General features: G+C 48.4%; 3 protein-coding genes across 8 annotated transcripts; 1 reads left to right on the top strand and 2 right to left on the bottom strand.

The window, feature by feature from the left end:
• Positions 1-691: 691 nt before the first annotated feature.
• MRPL27 (mitochondrial ribosomal protein L27) lies at positions 692-5,504 on the bottom strand. The gene is made up of 4 exons (XM_057713764.1): positions 5,437-5,504; positions 3,211-3,342; positions 2,726-2,793; positions 692-1,108 (listed from the first exon to the last, which is right to left on the bottom strand). Exons 1-4 carry the CDS (start codon positions 5,474-5,476, stop codon positions 902-904), a joined length of 447 nt encoding a protein of 148 aa, XP_057569747.1. The 5' UTR covers positions 5,477-5,504; the 3' UTR covers positions 692-901.
• A 29-nt stretch (positions 5,505-5,533) lies between these two features.
• On the top strand, positions 5,534-13,543 carry EME1 (essential meiotic structure-specific endonuclease 1). 6 transcript variants are annotated; one of them, XM_057715426.1, is made up of 9 exons: positions 5,534-5,580; positions 6,919-7,730; positions 7,814-7,941; positions 9,122-9,229; positions 9,304-9,425; positions 9,630-9,756; positions 9,990-10,105; positions 10,892-11,081; positions 13,376-13,543. In XM_057715426.1, the coding sequence occupies exons 2-9, from the start codon at positions 6,944-6,946 to the stop codon at positions 13,541-13,543; spliced, it is 1,746 nt and encodes a 581-aa protein (XP_057571409.1). In that variant the 5' UTR covers positions 5,534-5,580; positions 6,919-6,943. The 6 variants fall into 6 exon arrangements, with proteins under 6 accessions (XP_057571409.1, XP_057571407.1, XP_057571410.1 ...); XM_057715424.1 differs by lacking the exon at positions 13,376-13,543 and adding an exon at positions 11,329-12,032 and having other exon boundaries at positions 5,534-5,574; XM_057715427.1 differs by lacking the exon at positions 13,376-13,543 and adding an exon at positions 11,329-12,032 and having other exon boundaries at positions 9,122-9,211.
• On the bottom strand, positions 11,796-25,072 carry LRRC59 (leucine rich repeat containing 59). The gene is made up of 7 exons (XM_057715429.1): positions 24,758-25,072; positions 22,955-23,014; positions 21,163-21,321; positions 20,863-20,967; positions 17,466-17,538; positions 15,225-15,398; positions 11,796-13,796 (listed from the first exon to the last, which is right to left on the bottom strand). Exons 1-7 carry the CDS (start codon positions 24,860-24,862, stop codon positions 13,552-13,554), a joined length of 921 nt encoding a protein of 306 aa, XP_057571412.1. The 5' UTR covers positions 24,863-25,072; the 3' UTR covers positions 11,796-13,551.
• Between the last annotated feature and the right edge of the window lie 401 nt (positions 25,073-25,473).

The following is a 25,473-nucleotide window of genomic DNA, read 5'->3' as shown; positions in this document are numbered from 1 at the left end:
ACTGCTGACCTCCAATAGCCAGGACGGCTGTCCACCCCCGCTGAGACTTCCTTCCTCACCCTTCCACTTGAAGCCAAGCTTCTAAAGGTCTTGGGTTGACAATGAAGGCCTGCCCCCAGCCCTCTCTAGGCCCAGACTGAGTACTCCTGAAGCCAGATTCTTTGCTGCAGTTTATGGTTTGAGATAAACCAAGAATCAGAGAAGGATGTGAGCTTGGTGTCTCTCTGGGTGAGCAGGAAGAAGCCCATGTGTCACCCATTCTGCCTCATTATTGGAAGGACCCTGGCACTCCAGGCCAGATGGCACCTCTCTGCCCTGGACCCGCAAAGTCCAGAGGTCTGCCATGTGTACATTTCTGGGGCTGCCACCCCAGCTCATTCTGAATATGGCTTGAGGAGAGGCTCCACGTTGGCTTCCTCTATTGGCTCCCTGGCCCCTCCCACCCACTCTTCCCTGGTCTGACTTCTGTGGCATCCAGGTGGGGAAGGAGCAGTGACACCCTCAAGCACAAGCTCTCCTCTGGGGGATGGTGCTAAAGTGATCCCCTCCTCAAAATGAAGTCCCCTCTTCTCATTTCCTCACTCTGACAGGCCTCTTTCCTGCTTTAAGGCTCCCCCTGTATGCACTTGAGAACACAGATAAACAGATCAGTAAGCCACTCCATCCAGGTTTGTCCCCAAACAGCAGAGACTCATGACTCCAGCTAACTTTATTTCTGGCCCCAAGTCAGGTCTTCCAAAGGGCTTCCCAGCCAGTTACTTCACCAAGTCTTCTGCAGTCACCAGCAAGCAGACTTCTTCCTTGGGAGGTCTTGTGGTCACTCCAATCCTTGATGACGTCTGATACCATCCTCTCTTGTCACCTGGGCTCTGGTCTCTGTCCAAAGGCCTCAACCAGGAGGTCAAAGCATAGCTACCAGTTTGAAGGTGCCCTCGGGCTTTGCAGGAACCACGTGGACGAAAGTCTTGTAGAGCACAGCCCCCTCGGGCAGCCTGTTGACCAGATCCACAGCCTCCAAGTTGCTGGGACTGGGCACGTAGACCTCCTTAGTGTAGCGGACTACCCCCTCCTCCAGAGCATACAGGTACTTCTTCTTCCCCAGCCCCACCTGCAACACACAGACCTGGTCAGCTGGACAGCCAGGGGGCCCATCCCAGGGCTCTAAGATAGACTCTTCACAAGGATTCAGACCCTGGGGCCAAAGGGGAGGGTTCAGAAAGCTCCATCTCAGGTTCCCTTCCCAGTGCTTGGCAATTACTCCATGACAAAGGTGGGAAAAGAAAACTCCAATAGCCAGTCCTGGTGGTTACTCAGTCCCTGAGGGCTGATACCTGGACCCACGTCTGTGCAGCTGGCCAGAAGCCATGGTGGACAGATGCCCAAACCGGGCCCAGGAAAATGTCTCTAAGCAAGCTCCTGGGAGGTTGCTTCACTGAGGCTTAAAACAACACTAGTTTGATATATACTTTCATCTATATGGTGATCTATAAAGTTTACGCTCAAAGCTATATGAATAATGCATACACTAATTAAACAAAAGTAATGATATCAGCTAATACTTAAGTCATCCTTACTGTGTGTAAGCAACACATCATAGCTTTTTTCTTTTAGAACTTGAGCTTGGATGTGTGGCAATTTTTACCAAGGCAGTCCAGCATCATTCAATATCTCTGTGATTAAAAGAACAGACTCTGGTTCAAATCTCAGCACTACTGCTTACTAGTGTGTGATCTGGACAAGTTAATTTACTTCACTGTGTCTCACTTTTTTCATCTGCAAAATGGAGATAAATATTAACTATTTTATAGGATAATCCTAAGGAGTAAATGAGTTAACAATCAAAAAGAGCTTAGAATATAACCATTTCAAAACATATCAGCTTTTATTACTGCTGTCATTATTTTATTAAGTCGGAAGAATTAACACAGCCACATATAGAATGTCTTGAGTTCTAAAAAAAATAAAGCTACTACACATACAATCAATTCACATACAAATCAGCATTTCTGAAATAATTACGGGTTACTATCAGTTTTTCTGTGCCTACTAAAATTGCCAAAAAAGAGGTAAGAAGGAAGGAGAAAACTGATTACAGAGAAAATTAAACTAATATTTTAAATAATATAAAGAATATAATATAGATCTGTGTTAAAGAACTTCCCTACCTCAGCAAGTAATACCAACTTGCTGAAACTGAAATCCCTGCCTGGTATGGACTTAATTTCTGGCTCACATACTGAATGCTATTTTATTAAATTCAAGTTATTTTTCAGCCATCTAATAATAACTTTAATCAAAGGAATTCTTAAAAATAAGAAAAAAAATGAATAAATTGAAATTAGTTTCCTAAGATTAAAAAAATATCTTAAATCACTAGAAATCTCCTCTTCCAAGAACTGAGGGTTAGAAAAGCACCCAAGAGAACCAGGCTAATGCTATTACCTAGGTGAAAAAGTGATTTAGGAGTCAGGCAGACCTGGTTCAAATTCCAGCTCTGTCACTACCTCCCCCCAACCCCCTTTCTTAGTTTCTGGCATCCTATCTATAAAACAGACATGACCCCTACCTACCCTAGAAATAGGGGTAAGGATAAAATGAGATGATGTAGGCCCAGGAATCAGCATGATTGGTAAGCACCCAATAATTCCAACTGTTATAATTACTATGTTCAGGAGGATGGAGAGGTGAAGAAAAAAGGGAGGGGGAGGGGCACAGAGCAACTCACATGGGCACCTGGGTGCCAGCGGAAGTGGCGCTGAGTCGCAAGGATGTTGCCAGCATGAACATAGTGACCTAGAAGAGAAGTCCACAAGTGTGCTACCTTTGGGCCCCCCGATGAGGCAGCACAGCAAACTGCTAAGGAAACATGGCAGCCCTCACTTTCCTGGCCCAAATGCTGCATACCAACCTCTAAGCCTGCCCCTGGATAAGACCAACTCCCAGATAGTCTGACACAAGCAGCTCCCTGTCCCCCACCAGCCAGCCTCCTCTCCAGTTGCACGGCCAAGGCTCCCAGCTATCTGCTCTTCCTCAGCCCCTCCACCCCGCCTCAGGTCTTATCTGCTTCTTTAATTTGGAACTAAATGTGCAGGTGAGCAAAATGGAAAGTACAGGACAGGGCACGTGTGCAGTCTGCCCGCTCTTCAAAGCAACGCCGGGGCAGCAGGGCAGGGTGCTAAGTGGAAAGTGGAAGCCAGGCCACACCCTTACCCTCCATTTTCCTGATGCCAAAGCGTTTGCCTGGTGACTTTCCACCGAGGTTCTTGGAGCTGCCACCTGTCTTCTTGGATGCATATCTGACAGCAACAGCTGCAGCCTGAGGGGGGCTCAGCAGGGCTGTAACTGCAAAGAAAACAGAAGTGTTGTTCAAACAGAAAGGCTCCTCATCAGACTCTCTTTCTCTGCCTCAATGGGCCATTTGCTAAGCTGAGAGGTGGCAGGGGGCAGTGTCAGGGAAGGTGAGGAAGATATGTAAGCAGAAATGCCACCTGAATCTGTGGGTTTTCAGGGAGTATCTGAAATCCTTGGCCTTCCCCCACAATAGGGAATAAGTCATTCTTGTATTGTCCATGGTGTAAGCACTACACGAGTTGTGGGTTTGGGGGGAGGGAATAAAATATTAATGGAGAAAAAAAAATAAACACCTTATACCCTGGGTCCTGACACATACAGTCCTACTGAGCAGAAGCAAAACCACAGAAACAGAAGCCAGCAAGAGGACACCACAGAGCTGCCTGTTTCAGCCTTGCTCACCATTATGCCCTCAAGGCTTCATGCACTGTGGAGGGGCCAGACCACAGAGCCCAGCAACAGGACACCCAGAGAGAGGCTCCTGCTTAGACCTCATCCACCACTTTCTTAGCCATTCACCCATCCACTGCACACCAGATACTTGTAAACAAAAAGGGCAGCTTCTCTAAGGGTGGTTCCCACAGGCTCCTGTCCATTTCAGAAGTCTGGGACCTCTTTTTTCTTTGTTCAGCAGGTCCACCAAGCACAAGTCTAACCAAGAAGACTGACACCCTATCCTTGTTAATCTGACCTCTCCATAATCATTTCAAAGTGCATAACTGCATTTACTTTAAACAGGAAAGTGAACTAAAATTCACACTGATCAGGATGGAAACCCTGCGCTATATGACAAGCCCAGGACTGGCAGTCACTGCATTCAGGTCTCCAGATACAGCTACGGTTAATCAGGTTCACGCCGGAGCTTCAGAGAAGCCTTGTGGGTCCTGGAGCCTATAAGTTCAGAGTTCCTAAAACCTAGGTTTCTGAAGTTTTAATGAGAACAGAGATTAGCTGGTGCAAAGGACCAGAGATAAGGACTTAGAGATGACAACATGTTAAATGCCTGGCACCAGGATCTACTTACCTTTAACACCTATTCATTTGTTCACTCACAAGTTTAGGAACTGGACTTTTGCTTTATCTACCTTATCTCACTCACGGATCTTTGCCCTTCTCCCTATTCCCCATCCTCCTCAAAGTAAATGTTGCTACCACTTACACAGTTGCTCACGCAGCAATCAAAGAGTCATTGCAGATTCCTTCCCTTTGCTGACTTCACATATCCAGTTCACCAGCAAGTTCTGTGGATCCTATTTCCAAAACAGATCTCAAATCCACCCATTTCCCTCCAAGTTCACTGACACTAACATCCTAACCAAAGCATCCCTCATCAGGGCTACTTTCACTGCTTCCCATTTGGTTTCCTCATTTCCACTCCTACTCCCTTTAAATTCACGTAAGAGCAATAGTTTGCTTCTCAAAATGGGAAATTGGGCCAAGTCACTCTTGCCCCTCACTCTCTTACAAAGCCAGACCTCCTGTCATCCTTTAGGTCTTAACCTACATGTTACCTCTTCAGAAGGCTTCCCTGACCACCCAATCTAAATAAAAGACACAGAAACATTTTCCCCTTTCTGTCGCAGTACTGGTAACAATTCACAACTATTTTATTTATGTGCTTATTTACTGGCTTATCTATTAGAAGTAACCGTCCTGGGGGTAGAGACTACGTCTTCATCTTCTCTGCTGAGATCCTCAACACCTACCACAGCCTCTGGCACAAAGAGAGACCTCAATCTGTTGAATGAATAGATTTAACTTTCTGAGCGCCAATGTGTTCATTTTTGCAGATGAAGGGATCCAAACAAACCTAGGCATGGGAAGCGGCGAAATGTCACCCACCCCTAGGGAAGCTGTATTTGCACGCCAGGCAGGGGAAGGTCACGTGCTCTACGCCTTAAATGTCCCGTGATCAGCGACCACCGCCCCTCAAACCTCGTGGGCCCCGCACATACCCCCCAGCCCCCTCCTGCCCCCAGGGTCATCCGCGGGGAACGGCCTCCACGCCCCCCGCTTCCTGCAAGGTCTCCACTCTGCCTCCACCCTTCCACCCCTCCACCCGCCACGACCACGGCGTCCGGTTACCAGCTATCCGCGTCCTCAGCGCCAGCACCGCCAACGCCATGTTTGCCTTACACTCGCTTCCGGTCTGAGAAATCTGCTTCCGTTACCGGGAGACTATATCCGGGTCCCGCGTGGCGGATGAAAGAGTGGCGCGGAAAGGTGCTGGTGAGCGCGCTTGGGCCGGGCGGCGGGAGGACGGGCGGGGCAGGGTCTGCTTCCTGAGCTCAGCTCCGCAGGGGCTTGGTGGCCGGGGCGTCCGGGGCCTCTGCCGTGGCGTGTGCGCGAGCCGCCCGTCGTGGTGCCGGCGGGAGAGGCGTGGAGCGCGCTCAGCAAGGGCCCACTTGTCCGACCCCGGCATTTTGACAGAATCTACCGAGGCCGGTGCGGGGTCAGGGATGAGGTCCCTCGCTAGTCGTTCAGCTTTCTTTACTGAGCGCTTCCTGCGTGACAGATACTGTGCTAAGCTCTGTAGAAACATGGTTTTTTTTTTTTTAACTTCTCACAACCTTGTAAAGTAGGTAATGTTGTTATCCCTATTTTACTAAAAAAGAAAGCGAGGCCCAGAGAGGTTACATGGCTCATCTCGGGTTACAGTGTTAGTGAATGTTTGTTCAGAGAATGACTCTTGTGCATGATCTAGCAATTGGCGGGCCTAGGTCTGTCCGCAAGAGGATTGAAAACATCGCCACAAAACTAGGACATGAATGTTCACGGCAGCATTATTCATTCGTAATGGCCAAAAATGGAATCAAACAAAATGTCCACCACATGGTGAATGGGTGAACAAAATGTGGCATATTTATCTAGTGAAGTGTTATTCAGCCGTAAAAAGCAATGAAGTACTGGCGCATGCTACAACATAAATGAACCTTGAAAACATTATGCTAAGAAGCCAGTCATAAAAGTTCACATGCTGTATGATTCTATTTATGTGAAATATCTAGAATATGTAGCTCCATAGAGACAGAAGTAAATTTATGGCTGCCAGGGACTGGGGCCAAAGCAGAAATGGACTGACTGCTTAATGGCTATGGGATTTCTTTTTGAGGTGATGAAAGTGTTCTGGAATTAGATAGTAGTGATGGTTATACAACCTTGCAAATATACGAAAAACCACTGAACTGTGTACATTTTAAAAAGATGAATTTTATGGTATGTGAGTTTTATCTCAGTTAAAAAAGAATGACCCTTGGTATCTCCCTTTTACATGCAGAGATCAGCAAAGAAGTGGTGTTGAGTCTTGTTCCTACCTCATTAACATTTTTTAACAGTCACCTCCAGTTTGTTTATACCTCAGCTTGACCTAGAAAGGACTTGAGGAAGGTTCCTGTTAGACTATAGACATAGCTGTTCTGAGTTCCATATTGACAGTGTTGGGACCATGTCCTGTTTTTCTGTTTCTCCATTTCTCTGTGTATCATTTATTTGCATGAAGCTTGGCCATAGAACACATCAAGTGAATTCAGTGCTACAGTCTCTGTTTCATCTCTCTTTTCCTCTTAGGGAATTGATCTGATAGCACGTACTGATGGCCGTAAAGAAGTCATCACTCCCACTGGAATCCAGTGAGAGTGACTCTGAGGAGTTGCCAACCTTTGCTTTTCTGAAGAGGGAACCATCTTCAACAAAGAGAAGGCAGCCTCAGAAGGAGGAGAAGATTGTCGTGGTTGACACCTCAGATTCTGAGGCCTCCTGTCCTCCATCACCAAAATTGAAAGATCCACCACCTGTTCCAGAGACAGCTGAAACTGTCACACAGACAGAGCCAGTCAGGGTGCTAAGCAGTGGAAGTGAGGGTGAGGAGGAATTTATTCCCCTGGCTGAGAGACTGACTTGTAAGTTTTTGACCCATAAGCAGATGAGCCCTGAGGACTCCAGCTCCCCAGTTAAAAGGGTTTTGGATCATCAAAATAATGAAGAAGCGTCACGTGACTGGCAAAACCAGCCCTTTACAAAGATCCGTGATATTCCCCTCCGTGACGCCTCAGAGAGGTGTGCATCAAGTAACAAGGACCCTAAGGTAGACAGTATGTGCCCTCAGCTGCCAGCATACCAAACTACGTGCTCTGTCCAGAGCAACAGATTGACAGTAACTGAAACAAATGCTGAGGTACCCCCACCTCAGAAGAGAACCAAACATAATCAGAAGGTCCAGAAGAGAGGCTCACAGGGATGCCAGCAGCAGGAACAAGCAAGCCAAAAGGAAGGTGCCCAGAGGCAACAGGAAAGGAAGAAGAAGGCAGCCCTGGTTAACAGGCTGAAAGCTCAGAGGCCAGAGGAATGCTTAAAGCACATTGTTGTGCTGCTGGATCCAGGTCCTGCGGGCATCTTTCTTTGCCTCATGCTGGGTGAACTGCTTTCTGGGCCCCACTGACAGCCCCTTTCCCATCTGTTGCAGTGCTCTTACAGATGGAAGGTGGGGGCCAGCTCCTCGGAGCACTGCAGTCCATGGAGTGCTGCTGTGTGATTGAGGCGCAGGCCGTGCCTTGCAGCATCACATGGAGGAGAAGGGCTGGGCCCACTGAGGTAGGGGTTTTCTGGCTGTTGTCTCTCCTGCTTAGAGTTACAGGATAAATATTTCACTCTAAAGGATATGCTATCAGTCAAGGCTCCAGCAGGACAGCGGATGGCACACGCAGCTTAGTATAATTTGAGGAGAATTTCAGAAAGGGGCTGTTTTCCAAGGTGTGGGCAGGGTGCGAGGGGACTACAGGGGACGGCGCAGTACCTCAGCATAAATAATAACAGCTTTAACTAGGTTTCTCCACCTTGGGTACTGCAGCCATTTCAGATTGATTAATTCCCCGTTGTTCTGGGCCATCCTGTGCCTTGTAGGATGTTTAGCAGTGTCCCTGGCATCTACCTGGTAGATGCCAATAATACCTGTCCCAGTTGTGACAATTGAAAATGTCTCCAGATATTACCAGACATCCCTTGTGGGGAAAAATCGCCTGTTTCTGTTGCAGTTATCCTTTAGGGAAGACATTCTTATCCCCACATCACAGATGGGGAAACTGAGGCCCTGAGAAGTTGAAAGCCTTGTTTAGGGTCACAGCTGAGTAGTGAGTGGGGGGTGGGTCTAGAACCCAGAGCTCCTCCCACCTGTGCTTTGCAATATTATGGGTCTTGGCTTTTGCTTATAGGGACCAGTGAGAAAACTGCACAAGTCCTACTTACAGTTACTGTGTAATACTGTACTGCTGTAGGATTGTGGACTGTGACACAGCCTTGGTTTTGTTTGATTATGCCTTAGTATGGCGAAGAAGAGTTTCACAAACTGAAGTTTCCTTGGTGATTCTTATCTTTGTCACACAAAATCTGTGCATTTTTAAGGGCCACTCAGCTCATACTTAGCATCTACCATCAAAGTCCAAGTTACTTACTTGTTCTTTCCCCTGTACCCCTATTCAAAATGCATAGAAATATTGACAGTTACTTCTCAGCCCGTTTCAAGTCACTAATGCTCCTTTGTCATTCACTGCCTCTGAGGTGCAGTACACTGAGATTGAACAGTTGAAGACTAGGAGGGACAGGATCATGGGTTACTTTTTCTTGCCACCATGACTTCATTCCAGAAGAAGGATAGTGCAGAATGGACTTGGCTAATGGGGATGAAGTCATTTACCCAGAAGGCCTGGGTCTCTCTCACAGATGCTGAGCACCTGCTAACCTGCTTCCCTCTGCTGGGTTCCGCATCTTTTGACAGGATGGAGAGGAGGGCTGGGTGGAGGAGCCAATGGTTCTGGTGCTGCTCCTGGCAGAGGCGTTTGTGTCCATGATCTACAACTTCAAGCAGGTGGACACAGCCAGAAGGGTAGGCGCTGAGGCTGGGACAGAGGGCTGACTGTAGAGAGCAGGCATTTACACATTTTCTGCCCCTTCATGCAGGGAAGTCTGGGCAGCACTGAGGAAGGGAAGGAAACACTTCGGAGCTTTGTCACTGACATCACGGCAAGGACAGCTGGGAAAGCTCTGTCACTGGCGATTGTGGATCTGGAGAAATGCTTCAGGTTTGGATTTGTCCTCAAGACTTAGCATTAAAAGGGGAAGCTCTTGGGCCAATAGGGGTGAATTTATTCATCCCAGATCTGGGTCCCTCTGCAAAATAGAATCCCTGCTAGCCCTGTGGGACTCTGGTCCAGTCTTATCGCACCTCTCCTGTCTGAGCTTGGCCTGGAGCTGCCATCCTTCTTTGATTTCCTCCCCTGTTCCAGTGCTCCGAATCCTCCAAGGAGAAGGAAACAGGGAGTGGCAAATAGAGAACAGGCCAAGGAGAAGAAGAAGCAGAGACAAACAGAGGCCAACACAGTGGCCATGGTGACCAGGGTAGACATGGAAGAGGTAAGAACTTCTGTTGCCTGAGTCCGCATGCGTGCCCACTCTCACCTAACCTGATTTTTGCCTGATAAAGAGTGGAATGCCTGCTGGACACTACCTTCTGCTCTGAGTAGGAGAGAAGGGGCCAAAGAGGAAGCCAAGGGGCTGGGGTGCAGTTTCATTGAACAGTGAGAGGAGAACAATTTCAAACTAGCCTCTCCATACCCTTCCAGTCCATCCTGCTTTGGGGTTTCTAGGCATTGGTAGATCTGCAGCTACACACAGAAGCCCAGGCTCGAATTGTGCAGAGCTGGAAAGAGCTGGCCGACTTGGCGTGCACGTTCACAAAGGCTGTGGCTGAGGCGCCCTTCAAGTGAGTGCCCCTGTCAAGTCCTGGCTGAGGTGCTGGGTCTTATCCTTTACAGTGATTCTGGTACCCAAAGAAAATGTCCCCTTCCCCTAAACTCTGCTGCTAGTCTGTTGTTACTTAAGCTTGAGGCAGAAGGAGCTGACCTAACTGGGGATTCTTGGAAAGAGCCCTCAAGCTCAGTCCCTTTAAAATGTTCTCCTTTAGCTTATGTGTAGGTTTGTGTTCTACAGGTGGTACTGGGTTATCAGTGGGCCAACTTACCAGGATTCATTGCAGGTCAGGTCACAAGGAGACAGCCCTTTTAAAACAATTTTTTAGCCTACTTAGTTCAAGAACTGTTCATAGTCCGTATTTAAAATTGAGACCTCAGAGACAATCCAGTCCAGGTTCCTCATTTTATACCTGAGGGAACTGAGGTCTAAAGAGACTGACATGTCAAAGTTCCTAGCAGATTAGAAGAACCAGAACTAGACTCCAAATTGCCTGATACCCAGTCCCCTGTGCCTACCCCTGTACACACTGCCTCCCCAATCAATACCACCCAGTCTCAACGTAAGCAAGAGTCTGGTACTTTTCTGGTAACTTCTCTCTTGATGAAAAGGAACAGACGTTTTTAAGGAAATCAGCAGCTAGCACTGCTAGGGGACAGGAGGAGCACTCAGATAGGCCAGGAGGAACACTGTGCCCACCTCCTCCGAGCTCAGTGGAGGGTTTTTAAGTTCGTAGTTAAGGGGATAGGTGCCACAGAGTAACGCACGACTTGCAGCTCCTCAACTGTGCTGTTTGTAGGAAGCTCCGAGATCAAACTAGTTTCTCCTTCTGCCTGGAGAGTGACTGGGCTGGAGGGGCAAAGGTGGACCGTTCTGGCAGGGGGCTTGCCCTGGTCTGGAGGAGACAGATTCAGCAGCTGAACCGAGTCAGCCTGGAAATGGCCAGTGCCATTGTGGACGCCTACCCCTCCCCACAGCTCCTGATCCAGGTATGCCGTTCCAGGGGTCACTGCCCAGTGTGCTGTGGCCTTAGTTGACTCCAAGTTTCCATGGATAGCACTGGTGAGGGCCCAAGAATGCCTTGTAAGTCAGCACTGCAGGTCTGAGCTCAGAGTCAACACTGACCAGGGAGGGAGGACGGGTTCTCATCCCCCAACCCAAGCTTCCCGTCCCTTGTTCATAGATGAGGAATGACCATGGAGGGTGTGGTATTAACAGGTCATTTACCACTTTCAGGCTTATAAGCGGTGTTTTTCTGAGCAAGAACGCCAGAATTTGCTCGCAGACATACAGGTGCGCCGTGGGGAAGGTGTGACAGCCACCTCCCGCCGTGTTGGACCAGAGCTCTCCAGGCGTATCTACCTTCAGATGACAGCTTTGCAGCCAGATCTCTCTTTAGACAGTACAGACTGATGCCAGCCCTCAGGGACAAGGATGAAAACACGATTTCCACCCCAGCCCCCTTCCTCCCCCCAAGCATGACTATAGTGCAGGGATTAGAAGCACCTACTGCAGCACAAGCCTGGGTCCTGCCCACAACATGCTTTCCTGGGTGTCACTATTTGCGAGTGTCCCTACCTGTCAGCATGGGGCGGAGGCTGAGATGCTCACATTTGCCTTCCTCTCCTAGCAAGTTGACTGCCATGTACATACCAATCACCCTGACCCCTGCCCGCCCTCAAAATACAAAGGAACAAAGACAGACCACTCAGACATGTGTTTAATAATTGTAAAAATCCAAAAAAACCTCAGTGTCAAACCTTGAGGTCACGGTGGGTTACCTGACAAGGCTGGATGTGCTCCCGCCTTCCTCCCACCCACTGAGGCTGCCTCAACCAGCCAAGGGACAGGGGTCTGATCACTATGCTGACTTCTGTATTCCCTTAATCTCATTTTATGTACTATGTGTTTCGTTTCAATAAAGCATTTGTACCAATGGCTCTGGAGCTTGGAGGAAGACTAAAGGAATGTGTAGTGATTCTGAGTAAGGTGTGGGCCTACACAGCAGAGAAAGCTCTGCTTACAGGGAGCTTTTCTCCCTGAGGGAGAAAAGAACAAGTCTTTTCTTCCACTATCAGGACAGTCATGAGTGTCAGTCCCATCCATGGGCCATTAGTGCTGAAAAGATGGACCCCACCCTATCTCTGAACATGACAGGTTCTCGCTCTTCCTGGGGAGAGGCAAGGAGCTTTCAGTCAGAAGTCTTCTGTGAGTGAGCACCGTGACGGCCATTTCTGATCCCTTCATCCAGCTGTTGTGAAAAGAGGCAAAGGAGGCCACAGAGCAAGAAAATGCTAAGTCTGGTAGAAAAGAGAATGGACAGTTCTGCCCTTTTTTGTGCCAGTCGTTAATGTACCACTTTTAAACTCCATGATGCTACTTATTTCCCTTCATTGTGTAGGTGTAGTTATGTCTAGGATCAATTCTAAACCTCAGTCTATTATGAAGCTTTAGTTTTCAGGTTGCCTATGAGGTATTTAGTCACACCATATGTAACAGAGCTGTCACAGAAAATGTGGCTTTGCAAGGGTCCACCTTCTTGTTTACTGGCAATCAGGGAATTAATGCTCTCAAATTGACACAAGGAGCCTGGACCATCCCCATTTTGTAGAAGCCACATAAATTGCGGCAGGACTCTACAAGAGCTGCCCAAGACCCTCATGGCTATGAGATTTCTGTCTGTGGGTCATGAATCTGTTTCCCATGAAAGATTCTATACTCCAGACAAGAGACACTCAATTCTGGTATAAGTTTTGTTCTCTCAGTACATTATAAAGGAGGCAAAATGATGGAAAGAAAGATCCCCAGGGTGGGAATCCAGTTCTGCCTCAAACTAGCTGGGAGAAGGTAGGCAAGTCATGGAAGGCCTCAGTTTCCCTGTCTACAAGTGTTATACTGGACTGGACTGGTCTGGAAGTCCTGTCACAGCCTGAGATTTTGTATGAGTGTTAAAATATCTGATGTCTGAGATCCTTAAAAAATAGGTATGCTCCCCCCCCCCCCCCCCCAATTTAGACTAGATTTGCTGAGTATGGTGTTCCCCTAGTCCCCAATAACACACTGCCTCCTGAACTGTCCTGGCTCCCCAGGGAGGAATGAAAGAAAGGGTTTGTGACACAAAAGTATAAATGTAGTGACAGCTGACCTTTAGTAGAAATGAGTCTTGCCTTTACACAGCTTTGTATAACTAGAAAAGGCTATGTTTTCTCCTCCCCACCCCAAGCCTATTCTTTTAAGCATGCAGGTAACTGTCCCCACCTCCTATTTCTCCTTATTCCACCAGGGAACCCTGACCAAGGAACAAAGAAGTCTTACAAAGAGGAGGTCTCAAGTACCAAACGGCAGCCATTTGATGATGGCAGGTAGGTCTGACACTAAAAATAGGTTGTGTCCAGCAGAACCCAATTCCATAGGAATCCAAGCTCCAAGGCTGGGAGGCAGCAGGTGCTGAGGACAAGCTCACTGTTGAGAATCGGTCTGCAGGACCCACTGGAGGATGTCATGGCTACGCAGGCCCCGGACCGCATTGTCGTAGATGGTGTTCACACTGGTGCAGAGGGGCTGCTGCTGCAGCTCTGTCACCCGACACGCGACCAGCCCACCAGCCACACACAACAGCAGCAGCAGCAGCAGCTTCAGCACAGCCCAGGATCGAGTATGTTTCCGGGGTGGTGGCTTACGGGGGCGAGAGCTGGACTTAGATTCTGGAGGAACAAAGTCACGATAGACAAAAAGTTGAGTCAGTTTAAGGAGACGCACACTCTACAGCTGATGCTAGTCTCCTCCATGCTCGTCCACTTACACCCCTCTGCTCTGATGAAAACTCTCCAGGCCCTGAGGCGAACACATTTTCAAGAATATCTGAGCTCCTAAAAACTTTGCTATGCAGAGACTGAAACATGAACTCTTTCTCTCTCAGATCTCAAGGAGTAGATTCAAAACTGGCACTCATTCTGGATGTCTCACGTAGCACAGTCTCCAGGGTCCTAAGTTCTCCATAACATGCCGATGATCATGGGCCCCTCAGGACTGAGGGGAGGGGTTTATCAGGAGGCATCAAGTGTGGATACAGCACTGCCCATCTGGGGAAATGGGTTCGAAATTTATGAATATTGTTAGTTTTTATTATTATAAAGTCTGGAAGATAGTACACCATATTGGTAACAGTGATGACTGCTGGGAACGGGATTACAGGTGATTGCCATTTTCTGATATACATAAAGAAGTTCTCTGCAATGAATATAATTATTGAATAGAAAAAAATGGTTTTGAGATTTTTAGGCAAATTTTTTTAAAAACCTGACTGAACACCCACATGCCAAGAACTATATGACCCTGTCACGTAGGTTTTTCTCACATATCCTATCACCGCCCTGTAAGGAGGTATGATCTTCATTTACACAAGGGAACAAAAAGGCGGTGAGGTTTGGCGGCTTGCTCAGGGCCAGCGGGGTGAGCAGGGACAGGCGCAGGCCCCCCTCCCCACAGAGCTCCCCCACTCAGGTTCCTCTCCTGCAGGCGTCCCTTTTGGCTCATGATATACAGTCCTCCCTCATATGTGCAGCCACATCGCTACACAAATCCAACGGGACATATTCAGGCAAAACGTTAACGTGTTTTTTAGACAACACGGCTCCCAGAATGCAGGCCAAATGATTTCCCTGGTGTTCACCAAAGAGAGTGATCTGGTCCAACGTGGAAAGGAAATCATAGGCAGTGCTGGTACCACTGAGACGGCACCACACATTCAGAAGCCCGGTCAACTTCCTGGATGACGTCAGGGACTTTTAAGAGTAATGTGACCATATGCGATCTTCACCTTTCTGGGTGATTTTAGAATCTAACCCTTACAAAAAGTACAACTCCTTGTTCTAGAAATGTTCTAAACCACATGTAGTGCAAACACCTACACATAAGCATGTGACACTGGGGACACAAACCATTCGGGGCACTAGGAGGGCCCCCATTCCCCACAAGCGAACCTTCTGTGTTACTCCCAGGCCTTAGAGTATACTGTACCTGACAAGATCTGCAAGCTTGTTTGCTCACTCACTCACTCAGCTATGCCTGGAAACCTAAGCCATCTCCCCACCAACCCCTCCTGGAACCCCGCAAATGAGAGAAAAACCTACTCGGGGCCTGATTTGTTTCCTTCTTAGGTTTCTTCTCCTGCTCCCGCTTGGCTGCTTTGAGGGCGTCATACTCCTTTCTCCGGCGCTCCTTCTCTTCTGCCTTTTCCCGCTTCCGCAGTTCCCGCTCCTGAGCCTCCTTAGCTCGCTGCTTGGCCTCCCACTTCTTCTCGGCCTCTATGAGAAGGTATACCCAAAAGTGGCTTCTCTCCCATAAACCTCCAGGGTGCTTTCCCAAGTGATTAATATGGATTCAGGCTCCCTTCCCTTATGCTGTGGATCACGTAAGATATAGTAAAAGGCAACAGCTGTCTTTCTGCCCTCTGGGAAGTAAGCCCTCTCTAAAATACAATAAGCCACTCTCAGGGTTTGCCCAATGGATTCTTATTAAGGGGTTTCTAGGCACAAGCAGCAGAGAGATGAAGGAGATGTAAGAAGGAAGGCATAAGGAAGGCATAAGAAAGGCATGAATGATGATGAGTCTGGTGCTCCTTTAGAATTAGGTACTAATTCAGAAGACACAGCCACCGACAGCCTTGCACAACTCAACTATGAGGAGAGGACACAAGGGAATGTTGATTCTATGGGAGTCCCATCTTCCCTTCGGAAAGCAATGTGGCATGGGCAGGGCAGGAAGAAAAAGTGAGCACTCAGGTTCAGGGTTAGAGAAGATGGAAATGTTTTCCTGAGAAAGCAAGACTAATAGTTTGTCAGAGGGTACTCTCGACTTCAACTCAGGAGTCTGTAACATTCAGATTTACTCCACAGCTCAAGTATGTTTACATACAGCACCCACCTTACAAATTACTGGTTTCTAAAAATGCATTTCCAAATTAGTTATTTGGAAGACTGAAGCACATTTTTCCAAAGCCAGAATGCCACAAATGGTGGTTAAATGTCCTTTTAGGACTCAAAAGCCTATTTGAACTATCATGTAGCTGAACAGTAGTACTCTTAGCACTGTAGCTTTCCACTGCTTTTCTACGTACAAACAAGCTCCAAGTTCCAGCTGGGCACCAAGAATGCCAAGAGCACACTTTGCCCAGCCTCAAGGGAACACGTGCCATCCAGAAGCAAAAGCAGCAGTGGTCACAGTAAACGTGGGCAGCACAGTGGCCATCCGTGTACAAGGGACAGTTCCAACTCGGGGGTTCTGATCTCAGGGACTGTCTGTAATCAGTATTCCACATGTCCCTCTAACCATGGGAGTCCTCCAGTAAGCAGGCTCAGAAGACAGCCGGCTCACCAACAGAGCACCTACGGTGTGCTTGGCCTTGTTCTATGTGCTCAGATACAGCAGTAAGGAAGAGTCAGGCTCTAGTGCCTAAGTCATCTGCTTTCTAGAGAGGAGACAAACAATAAACAAGTGAACAAACAGTAAAAACGATAGTGGTGTGCGCCATAGAGGAAATAAGTGAGGATGTGATAGAGAGTGGCAGGTGCGCTGGCTATTCTGGTTTGAGTGGTTCTGAAAGAGTTCTGAAGGCAACAGGTGAGGCCCACGCAAAGCCAGCAGGCGGCCACGTAAAGATCTGAGGGAAAAGGAAACCACGCAAAGCCCCTAAGATGAGACGGGTACTTGGTGCATTCAAGCAACAGCAAGGCTCGTGTGGCTGAGGGTAACGGCACTCTCTCACTGGCGTGTAGAATGAGGCCAGAGAAGCAAGCTGGCCTGGGCCATGGCAGGCCTCGTCGGCCATGTTACTGAGTTTGAATTTCATTCTAAGTTCAATTGGAAGCCATGAGAGGGTTTTAAGCAAACAGCAGTATAACTGATTTATGTTTTAAAAAGATCTCCCTGGCTGCTGTGTGTCGAGGGCACACGTATGGAGCCAGGACATGGTGCCAGCAGGCACTGTGGCAGCCCACCGGACGGTGGCTTGACTGCCGTGGTGGCACTGCAGGTGCCACTGCTGACAGACATCTTCCCAATTTCAGGCTTGAGTAACTATAAGGATGGAGACTTCCCATTATGGGGGAACAATGGGAGGTACTGAGGGGATCTGGTTAGCCATGTTTAGTTTGAGATACTTATTAACCCACCAAGCAGACAGAAAGATAAGCAGCTGACTGTGGCTGTGGGGCTCAAGGGAGAAGCCAAGACTGGAGAGATGCTCCATCTACACGGCACTGTTTGCCACTACTTGCACACCTCCTCTCCTGGGTCCCAGCTCCTCAAGCATGAGAACCAGCTGGCTGGGATTAAGGACCCAGAAGATGACTAGGGGAGGGGTGGCCACCTACCTCGGTCTATTTCCAGCCGCCGCTGCCTCTCTCGCTCCTGATCCACCTGCACGGCCTTCATGTGCTGTAACACCTGCAAAGGGAGAGGAGGGCACTGAACTACTCGTCGCAGTTGTCTTCGCTTGGTTGGGGGAGTCTCAAAAAAGAGACTGCTCTTTTCAGGAGCCCAGATCACCAGAGGCCCTGGAAGCAGTGCAGAACTAATGAAGTTAACCCTATCCTGTGTCCTCACTGCATCAACCTTAGTCAGAGAAGAGCCACGTGAGCCCAGTGCACTGAAGCTGTCAGCAAAGAACCCTGTGACACACGATGCCAACTGGAATCTACAAAAAGTCCTGCCACTTACAATCACTTCATATAATTCTCCCAGCAACTTCTGTGTTGAGCAGGGACAGCACTTCCTCTAAAACACTTTCCTGACCTCCCCCTCTTCTGACTGCCTGAGGCTCCCCTCCTCCCAGTCATGAGGAGTTTTTTTATCCATCTCAGTCCTAGACTGTAAGCTCCCTAACGGCAGGAATTACTGTCCTTAGCTCTGCAGGTGAGCACAGTGCTTAGCTAGTTATAGGCACTCAATACAGGTGTGATGAACAGCTGACTGGATGCCCATTGTAAAAGTAAGGAAGAAAACCCAAGGGCTCTGATGCCACATGGCTAGAAAGTAGCACAGCTGAGTGTAGGTCTCCTGAGTTCCTAGGCCAGAGCTTGTCCCTCTTACTTCTAGTGTACAGAGGCAGGAGAGCTCTAAGAGAAAGCCATTATATGTGCTCAATAAACACTGTTGCTTTTTTACCTTATTTTCTTGACTGCATTAATAAGGGAAGAAAACCTCAAGTATTCTAAATTAAGACAGCAAATTGTCTTAATTGCCTGTTACACTACTGCACTAGACAACCTGCAGGACAGACATGTATTCAAATGTAATTATTTTACTTCATGGAAACTTCAGACATGGCTACATTTATCATAAGAGGGGCTCAGGAGCAGGCGTGCAAAAGCCGCTCCCTCCCAGAGCCTGACTTAAAGTCACAAGGAACCCCGTCCTGAGTAACGCAGAACCTGAACCAGCTGGCACCTCTCCAAAGGAGTCAAGCTTACTAAAAAATGGCTGCCTAACAAGGGGCTGCAGGATCTGAAGGAAGGTCAAGCATGATGGCGAGAGGCGGCTCAAGTTCAAAGTCCCTGTCTCACCCTGAACTCTGAATTTTATATAAGCACCAACCATTCAGTTGGTTTTAGAGGGTAAAAGCTGGCTAAATAAAGAAATGGGATGTTTAAGAGCTGCCCCTTTTAGCTTGGCTATAATACATCAGGAGTTAGTTATCTGACAACACAGCCCATTCAGAAATGGGAGAGGCTCTTCTAGAGCCTGTGGAGGGTAGATTTTGTCTACATATCCCAGTCCACAGCATGCTATAAGCACTTGATTACTGTTGAACTAACAAATTATTTTTAAAAGGTGCTTTACAATGTGCCAAGCTGATTAGTTACTATGCACCCACAAGGTCAGAGCTGGCAAGACCTAAAGTAACTCCTGGAGACAAGTGACCTCCTCCTGACTGGCCCACACCACTCCTGTACATGCCTACAGGTGTGCAGGAGACAGCTCTGGGCAGCAGTGCCAGAGCACGGCTTCTCACCACATCTGCAATGCACCATCGTGCTCCCTAGAGCTTTGTCTGGAAAATATCTGTGAATACTAAAGACCTTTAAACTCAATAAAAGTTATTTTTGTAGGTCAAAAGCTGGAATATCAGCAACTTTGGTTTAATATATTTGAATGAATAAATGGATAAATGAAAGGCTTTGTGTATTGAGGGTGTCTCGTGTCAGGGATACAGAAGTAATACCTACTTCCCAGGTTTATGAGGATTATAAGATGAAGCTTGCAAAGCATGTACAACAGAGGAAGAGTAGTCAGTGGTAGCTACTGTTGGTTTTCAGAATAGACACCATTCTTAAAGCACCAAGTTTTCAGAACAGGATTTCGCTGATCACTTGTATTGTTCCCAGCTGAGGGCAAACTGTTGCCTTGGCTTCTTGGATGCACTGATATTGTATTTGGTTTCTTGTAACACTGGGTGACACAGATGATGAGACTATCTAAGAAGCCCTGAGCTAATGATAAGAAAAGAAAGGCCATTACTCCCGAGATTTATAGAGACCCATCAAATACATATTTCGCTATATTAATCTGGCATTTAAAGTTAACACTTGGGGACTTCCTAGGTTGTGCAGCAGTTAAGAATCTACCTGCCAATGTTGGGACACAGGTTCGATCCCTGGTCCAGGAAGATCCCACATGCAGCAGAGCAACTGAGCCTGTGTGCCACAACTACTGAGCCTGCGTGCTGCAACTACTGAAGCCCGTGTGCCTAGAGCCCGTGCTACGTAACTAAAGAAGCCACTGCACTGAGAAGCCTGCACCGCAACAAAGAATAGCCCCCGCTCGCTGCAACTAAAGAAAGCCCACGTGCAGCAATGAAGACCCAATGCAGCCAAAAAAAAAAAAGAAATAATAATCATAAAATAATAAATATATTAAAAAAGAAGTTAACTCTTTTATGTTCACAGTGCCCCCTAAACATAGCCAAGTAAGTTATCTGGTGCTCAGGCGAAGCATCAGCAATCTGTTCTAAAGCTGGAGGGAAAAAATGACTATAGCTAGAGTTTTTGAGAGATGGGTACAGTGCTGTTCTAAAGAAACAATGTAAAGCACCTTCAAGGTTATTGGCAGTGTTTGCCTTCCAGGTTGCCAGTTACTTCCCTCCTCCTATGTCAGATGACTCGACTGAAATCACATGCCAGATCTGCCCAGAAAGTGTCTGTTTACAGGTATAAACTTACAAATATTAACACTTGGGACTTCCCGGGTGGCGCAGTGGATAAGACTCCACGCTCTCAATACAGGGGGCCCGGGTTCGATCCCTCCTCAGGGAACTAGATCCCACATGCATGCCACAACCAAGAGTTTGCATGCCACAACTAAGGAGCCTCAACTAACCTGGCACAACCAATAAATAAATAAAACAAAAACAAATATTAACACCTTTACTATCAAAATTCCTACAATAACTGTGCCTCAGAAAGGCTACAGTCCCTAACCCTCTTGTTCCATATAAACAACTGTCAACAGTGCAGTGTTGGACCAGGCAAGGTCCTGGTTTCTAAGAACAGGAGTACTACAGTGGAGCAAAAGACAGTATTGTTCTACTGCTTTTAAAGTAAACAGGGAAACAGAGGTGCCTTTGCCTGACAGGTTCATAGCAGACATTTTCAGAGAACTTTGTGCTTTAAAAAACACAGCTACGGGTGCCCCGGGAGGGAAAAACAAGAGGCAAGAGAGGCAAGCCCCAGGGGAATGTGTGAAGGAGCCACTGGGGAGCCTCATGCTTACCTTGTTGGCACACTGCTTACACTGCTTCTCATCCAAGCAATCCCCTGCCACCTTGGCCAGGACAGCATCCAGGGGGTTATCCTTCAGGTCCAGCCACTTCAGGCTCTAAAGAGATGGGGCAGAGAGGCTCGTAAGCCCAAGTTCACATAAAGAGACCCTCAAAGTGGAACGAAATGAGCAGAGAGCCTGAGGCAGTGACAACAAGACGGTAATCCTGTCAGCCTCTGTCACAGCCACATTCCCTTAGTTCCCGAGCCCTCTGCCCCACCTGGCCATGAAACATTGGGTCATGAATTTTACCTTGAGCTGAGCAAAGCTGACAGGCAAGGTAACTAGCCTGTTGTTGAGGAGGTCCAGGTGCTGGAGGTTGACCAGGCGGCCGAAGTCTGCTGGCAGCTGCCGCAGTTTGTTCTTACTCAGGTCCAGCTTCACCAGGTGTGTGAGGCCACAGAAATCCGACTAGGACCCAAAGAGAGAACACCTAGGCCTTGGGCTCCCACACTGGGATGTAACAGTCCAGGAGCCCCCCAAGTCAGAGGAACCTATGTGCAAATCCTGACTCTACCTTTTACCACCTTTCCAGCTCCAATGAAAATGGAGACGGCGAGCATCACTCCTGGTGGTGACCAGTGAGACGTGTGTGCAAAAGGGCTTAGCCGGAAGCACCAAGTGTCGGTTCCTTCACTCTCAGTTCTCCCTCCAACCCGTCCTCCACACTGTTGCTGAAGGGATTCTGTCCTCCCACAGCACCCTGTGTTCACCTTTCACAAGAGCAGTCCAAACATGGTGTGACCATCCATTTTTCTAAAAAGATCAAGCGCCTGTGCACACCCAGTGTTATTCTTTGTTGTTCTTTGCACATTACTTAGTACAGGTGCTCAAGGAGTATTCTTTGAATGACTGACTGAATGGGCTGGGGCCCATCCTACCCATATCCTGGCTCTTCAGCACGGTTCAAAACATCCGTCTTATCATTAAGCCTTTGCTCAGCAAAGTGGAAGTGATGCTCCAACCTCAGCTAATGGGGCACTATCTGTGTTCTCTGGGGACCTGCAAATGCCAGTGCAGCTGCACTTTAGAGGAAGGCAAGACAACTGAACAGACTCAGACCGAAAAATGCACTTGAGCATGCCAGGGACAGTCTGTTAAAGTGTGCAGCAGGTGTCAGGCTACAAGGAATTGCTACCCTTCTTTAACTAGATACAAAATACTTCCTGGAAGAAGTGGGATCTCAGATGCTTTTTTTTCCAATGTTAGAAACAATTTTTGATGAGCTGCAGGAAGATGCTATAGACAATAAGTGAGGCCCAGGAGAATACTCAGATGGAAATCAACTAATGATCTAATGAGGAAACTGCCAACTTCTGAGACTTGATCCTTGAGCCAAAGCCCAATAGAGTATGGCAAGAAGTGATTTGGCCAGAGCAACAGACAGAAAAGGCAACAATGACAACAAACTTAGGCCTGACAGTGAAGGAGCAATGCCACGGAGGAGAGACCAGCCAGTTCCCAGGAGAGGACGAGGGGGCTGAATGACTCACAGGTGGAGCAAAAGGAGAACTGGGAGAAGCTGCGCAAGAAAAATCAAAAGAATTAGGTTGGATGTGCTAGACAAAAATGTATTTCAAGTATTGGGAGGATAATGATATGATAGACCTCAAAAACATGCTTTTTCCTGTTCCCCATCAAAAGATGTACCAGGAGGCTGTTCAGAAAAGCTTTCTCTCTGGAATGCAGAGCAACTTCGAATATGGTCTCTAGGCTCCTCTACTGCAAGAGCAAGGTAAACTATTTTTCGAAGGAATAAAATAAGGTAGGAAAAAAGATGAGCCCAATAAGCAACTCAGCCAATATCCTGTTGACTTTAGTTTTCCGTGGCCTGGCTTTCCCACTGTTCTTAACGAATGAGGCCTCTACCTTGCTTCCCTTCCCACTGAGATGAACCACCCCACTCTACCCACAACACACTCCAATTTAGTGGTAGCCTGCCTGCAGGCCTATCCTGAAATTATGCCTTATGACACAACTCCCCCAGACAGGAAGGAGAAGCATCAGGGCTCTAGAGGGAATCAAGCTTGCTTGCCAGTCTTACCGGTAGAGTAGTCAGTTTATTGCAGGACAGATCTAGTATGGTGGCCTTTGGGAGGGCAGCCTAGGAAAGGGAATGAGAAACAAATATCAAATCAACACATGGAACAATTCAGTGACATCTGCTAAGGAAGCATTTTCCAGAGAAAGTTCCCGTGATTAGGAAAGGTCTTTAAAAAAAAAATAGCACTTAAGTATAATGTTCCGGGAGACACAAAAGGAAAAATGAGCCAGTCAACCACAACCTAGAGAAGAATGCAGAGTAGGGATTTGGCTGTGAAACATCCAAGAAAAAAAAAAAAGTCTTAGAAATCCTCCATAGCACTTTTAATATTCTCTCTAGCACTGCTCCTTTTTAGGTTTCAGGGCAGGGATTGTGTCTAATACAGCTTTGTGATTTCCACATTCTCCAGCTCAGGGCCTTCCAGGCACTCAAATACCCACTGACTGATTCATAACTGAATGAATGAGTAAATGAGTGAATGCAGAGAGAAAACAAGGCCCTCACAGCCCAGCTCTGTTTTCCCATGGGGTTTGGCCTAGAGAGGCTCAGCAAAACTGACCCTTCTGTCTCCCAGGGGGCAATGCTGCGCCGACCAGATGCCTGGAGTAAATGGTTTCGGACAGAAGTCCTAGGGCTAGGCTGAAACCTGGGGTGGGGAAGAAGGCAAATATTCAGTTAAGGACACCGGGCCAACGTGGACTTTCCAAATGTCAGAAAGTCCCAAGAATCAAGTTTGTCCACGTAAAAAGGCTGAGATATTACAATGGGAAGAACACCTTAGTAATAGCTACAAGCGTCAACATTTGCCACCTGCCAAGTATTTGACATTACAATCTTATTTAATCCTGCCAACAACCCTATGAGATGGGAATAATTATCACCATTTTATAAGTGAGGAAATCTGGGCTTAAAAGTTAGCTAAGCTTACCATGGGCACTCAGCTATTAAGCAATGAAGCTGATATATGAACTGGGAATCCCATTCTAACCTCCATACTACACAGCCGAGGTGGAGGGAAGACTGGGCCAAGTGCCAAAAGCAAATGTAATTTGTTAAAGGCAGTGAGGAAAGTGCAGGTCATCCAAAATGAGGCTACTGTGGGGGATGCGGGTGGGGAACCAGGTGGGCAACTCTGGGATGTACCACCTAACTCCACTTTGGCAACAAACTAGTCTTGTAATGTGCCTGGGGCCTCAGGCTTGTTTCCCTTTGGGGGTGTGTAAGTAGGCAGGTGGAGGGTGGGCCATGGCGGCATGGATTCCCGCCAGTGGCAAAGTCCCCCGCTTGGAGACTTTGCCAACCAAGCAGTGAGATTTCGCATTCTTCAAGGAAGGGCGCCTCAAGGCTGGGGCAGCCAGCTGGGATTGCTGGCTTCCTAGAAAAGCCTGGTTCTGGGCCACACCCAGGTCTACCCAGAGCCCTACTAAGACAGAGTCATTCATTCATTTGTTCATTCATTCTCCAAATACATCCAGCGACTGCTCCCAGGGCTCCTACTTTGGGTCGGGCACGGAGCTGAGCTCTGTGAAAGGCCTTGAAATGGGGGGAGATTCACTCCAGACTGGTAAAAAGCCCATGGCCAGACAAGCAGCTCCTTCCCGTCTTCTGGAACTGTGCCAAGATGACACGTGTACATCCCAGGAAGAAAACTGGGGCCGGAGGCGGCCTCCCTGGGGACTTAGTCCCACTCCCCCCCCACCTCATTTTAAGCCATGGAAACTGAGGTATGGAAAAGGAGGCGACCCACGCAGGGGCCAGCGCCAGTCGCGGGTGGACGCCTGGGCCTCACGGGACCGTACTGACCAGCTCCTTAACCGGGACCTCATTCAGGTCGCTGAGGCTCAGGTCCAGCTCATTGCCGTCCAACTTGTCGCGGAGGTTCCCGCCCTTGCTACCGGCCTTGGTCATGGTGACGCCGGCTGAACGGGTCCCGGCTCCGGGGCTCCGACGGGCAAGAGAAGAGCTGAGAAGCCGCTCTTCCGCTCACCGGACTCGCACCCAACCGACAACGCCTGCGTCCCCTGCTGCCGCAGGTACGCGCCGCCGCCCGTCCGCCCGCCGGCCGCACTCTGAGCCCCGCGCCCCGTTCCCACCGGTGCCGCCGCGACGACGACCACTTCCGTGTCCACGTCACCTTCCGCGGCCACTGAGACGGGCTGGGCCAGAGCGGCCTGAGCATGTGCGGGAACGCCCTCTGGCGCCCAGGAAGGCGCACTGCTGCCGCCGCCATCAACGGGGGCGTGGGGTTCAGGCTCTTTCTGTTGCCCCGCCAAGCAGCTTCGTTCCCTGGTTACGGGAGAGCACGCCCGCGAGCAGTCGTCGCAGGCAGCGTCATGAAGCGAAAAGACTGGGGCCAGAAAACCTGGGCTCCATCCAAAACTGACCTCATCAGCTCGCCTCCATTCCGCTGGATTAGGAGCAGAAACTGGGTGTCCTTCACAACTGCTCTCTGTCCTCTATTTAACAATCCTTAAATAATCATCCAGAAAACTCTGCCTCTCCCTCATCTCCTTCTCACT

This window comes from Hippopotamus amphibius, chromosome 17 (genome assembly GCF_030028045.1).
Source record: "Hippopotamus amphibius kiboko isolate mHipAmp2 chromosome 17, mHipAmp2.hap2, whole genome shotgun sequence".
Classification (NCBI taxonomy): Eukaryota; Metazoa; Chordata; class Mammalia; order Artiodactyla; family Hippopotamidae; genus Hippopotamus; species Hippopotamus amphibius.
The sequence above is the reverse complement of the archived record's forward strand: the minus strand, read 5'-3'. Positions and strand labels throughout refer to the sequence as shown.

Excerpts from the sequence above, each read along its gene's own strand:
- LRRC59 (XM_057715429.1), bottom strand. The coding sequence starts at position 24,862 with ATGACCAAGGCCGGTAGCAAGGGCGGGAACCTCCGCGACAAGTTGGAC. Across the intron at positions 23,015-24,757 it reads AGGTCCCGGTTAAGGAGCTG|GCTGCCCTCCCAAAGGCCAC; the intron begins GTCAGTACGGTC and ends TCCCTTTCCTAG. Across the intron at positions 17,539-20,862 it reads GTAAGCAGTGTGCCAACAAG|GTGTTACAGCACATGAAGGC; the intron begins GTAAGCATGAGG and ends CTCCCTTTGCAG.
- MRPL27 (XM_057713764.1), bottom strand. The coding sequence starts at position 5,476 with ATGGCGTTGGCGGTGCTGGCGCTGAGGACGCGGATAGCTG. Across the intron at positions 3,343-5,436 it reads GCTGAGGACGCGGATAGCTG|TTACAGCCCTGCTGAGCCCC; the intron begins GTAACCGGACGC and ends TTTTCTTTGCAG. Across the intron at positions 2,794-3,210 it reads TGGCATCAGGAAAATGGAGG|GTCACTATGTTCATGCTGGC; the intron begins GTAAGGGTGTGG and ends CTTCTCTTCTAG.
- EME1 (XM_057715424.1), top strand. The coding sequence starts at position 6,944 with ATGGCCGTAAAGAAGTCATCACTCCCACTGGAATCCAGTGAGAGTGAC. Across the intron at positions 7,942-9,121 it reads GAAGGGCTGGGCCCACTGAG|GATGGAGAGGAGGGCTGGGT; the intron begins GTAGGGGTTTTC and ends ATCTTTTGACAG. Across the intron at positions 10,106-10,891 it reads GTGGCTGAGGCGCCCTTCAA|GAAGCTCCGAGATCAAACTA; the intron begins GTGAGTGCCCCT and ends TGCTGTTTGTAG.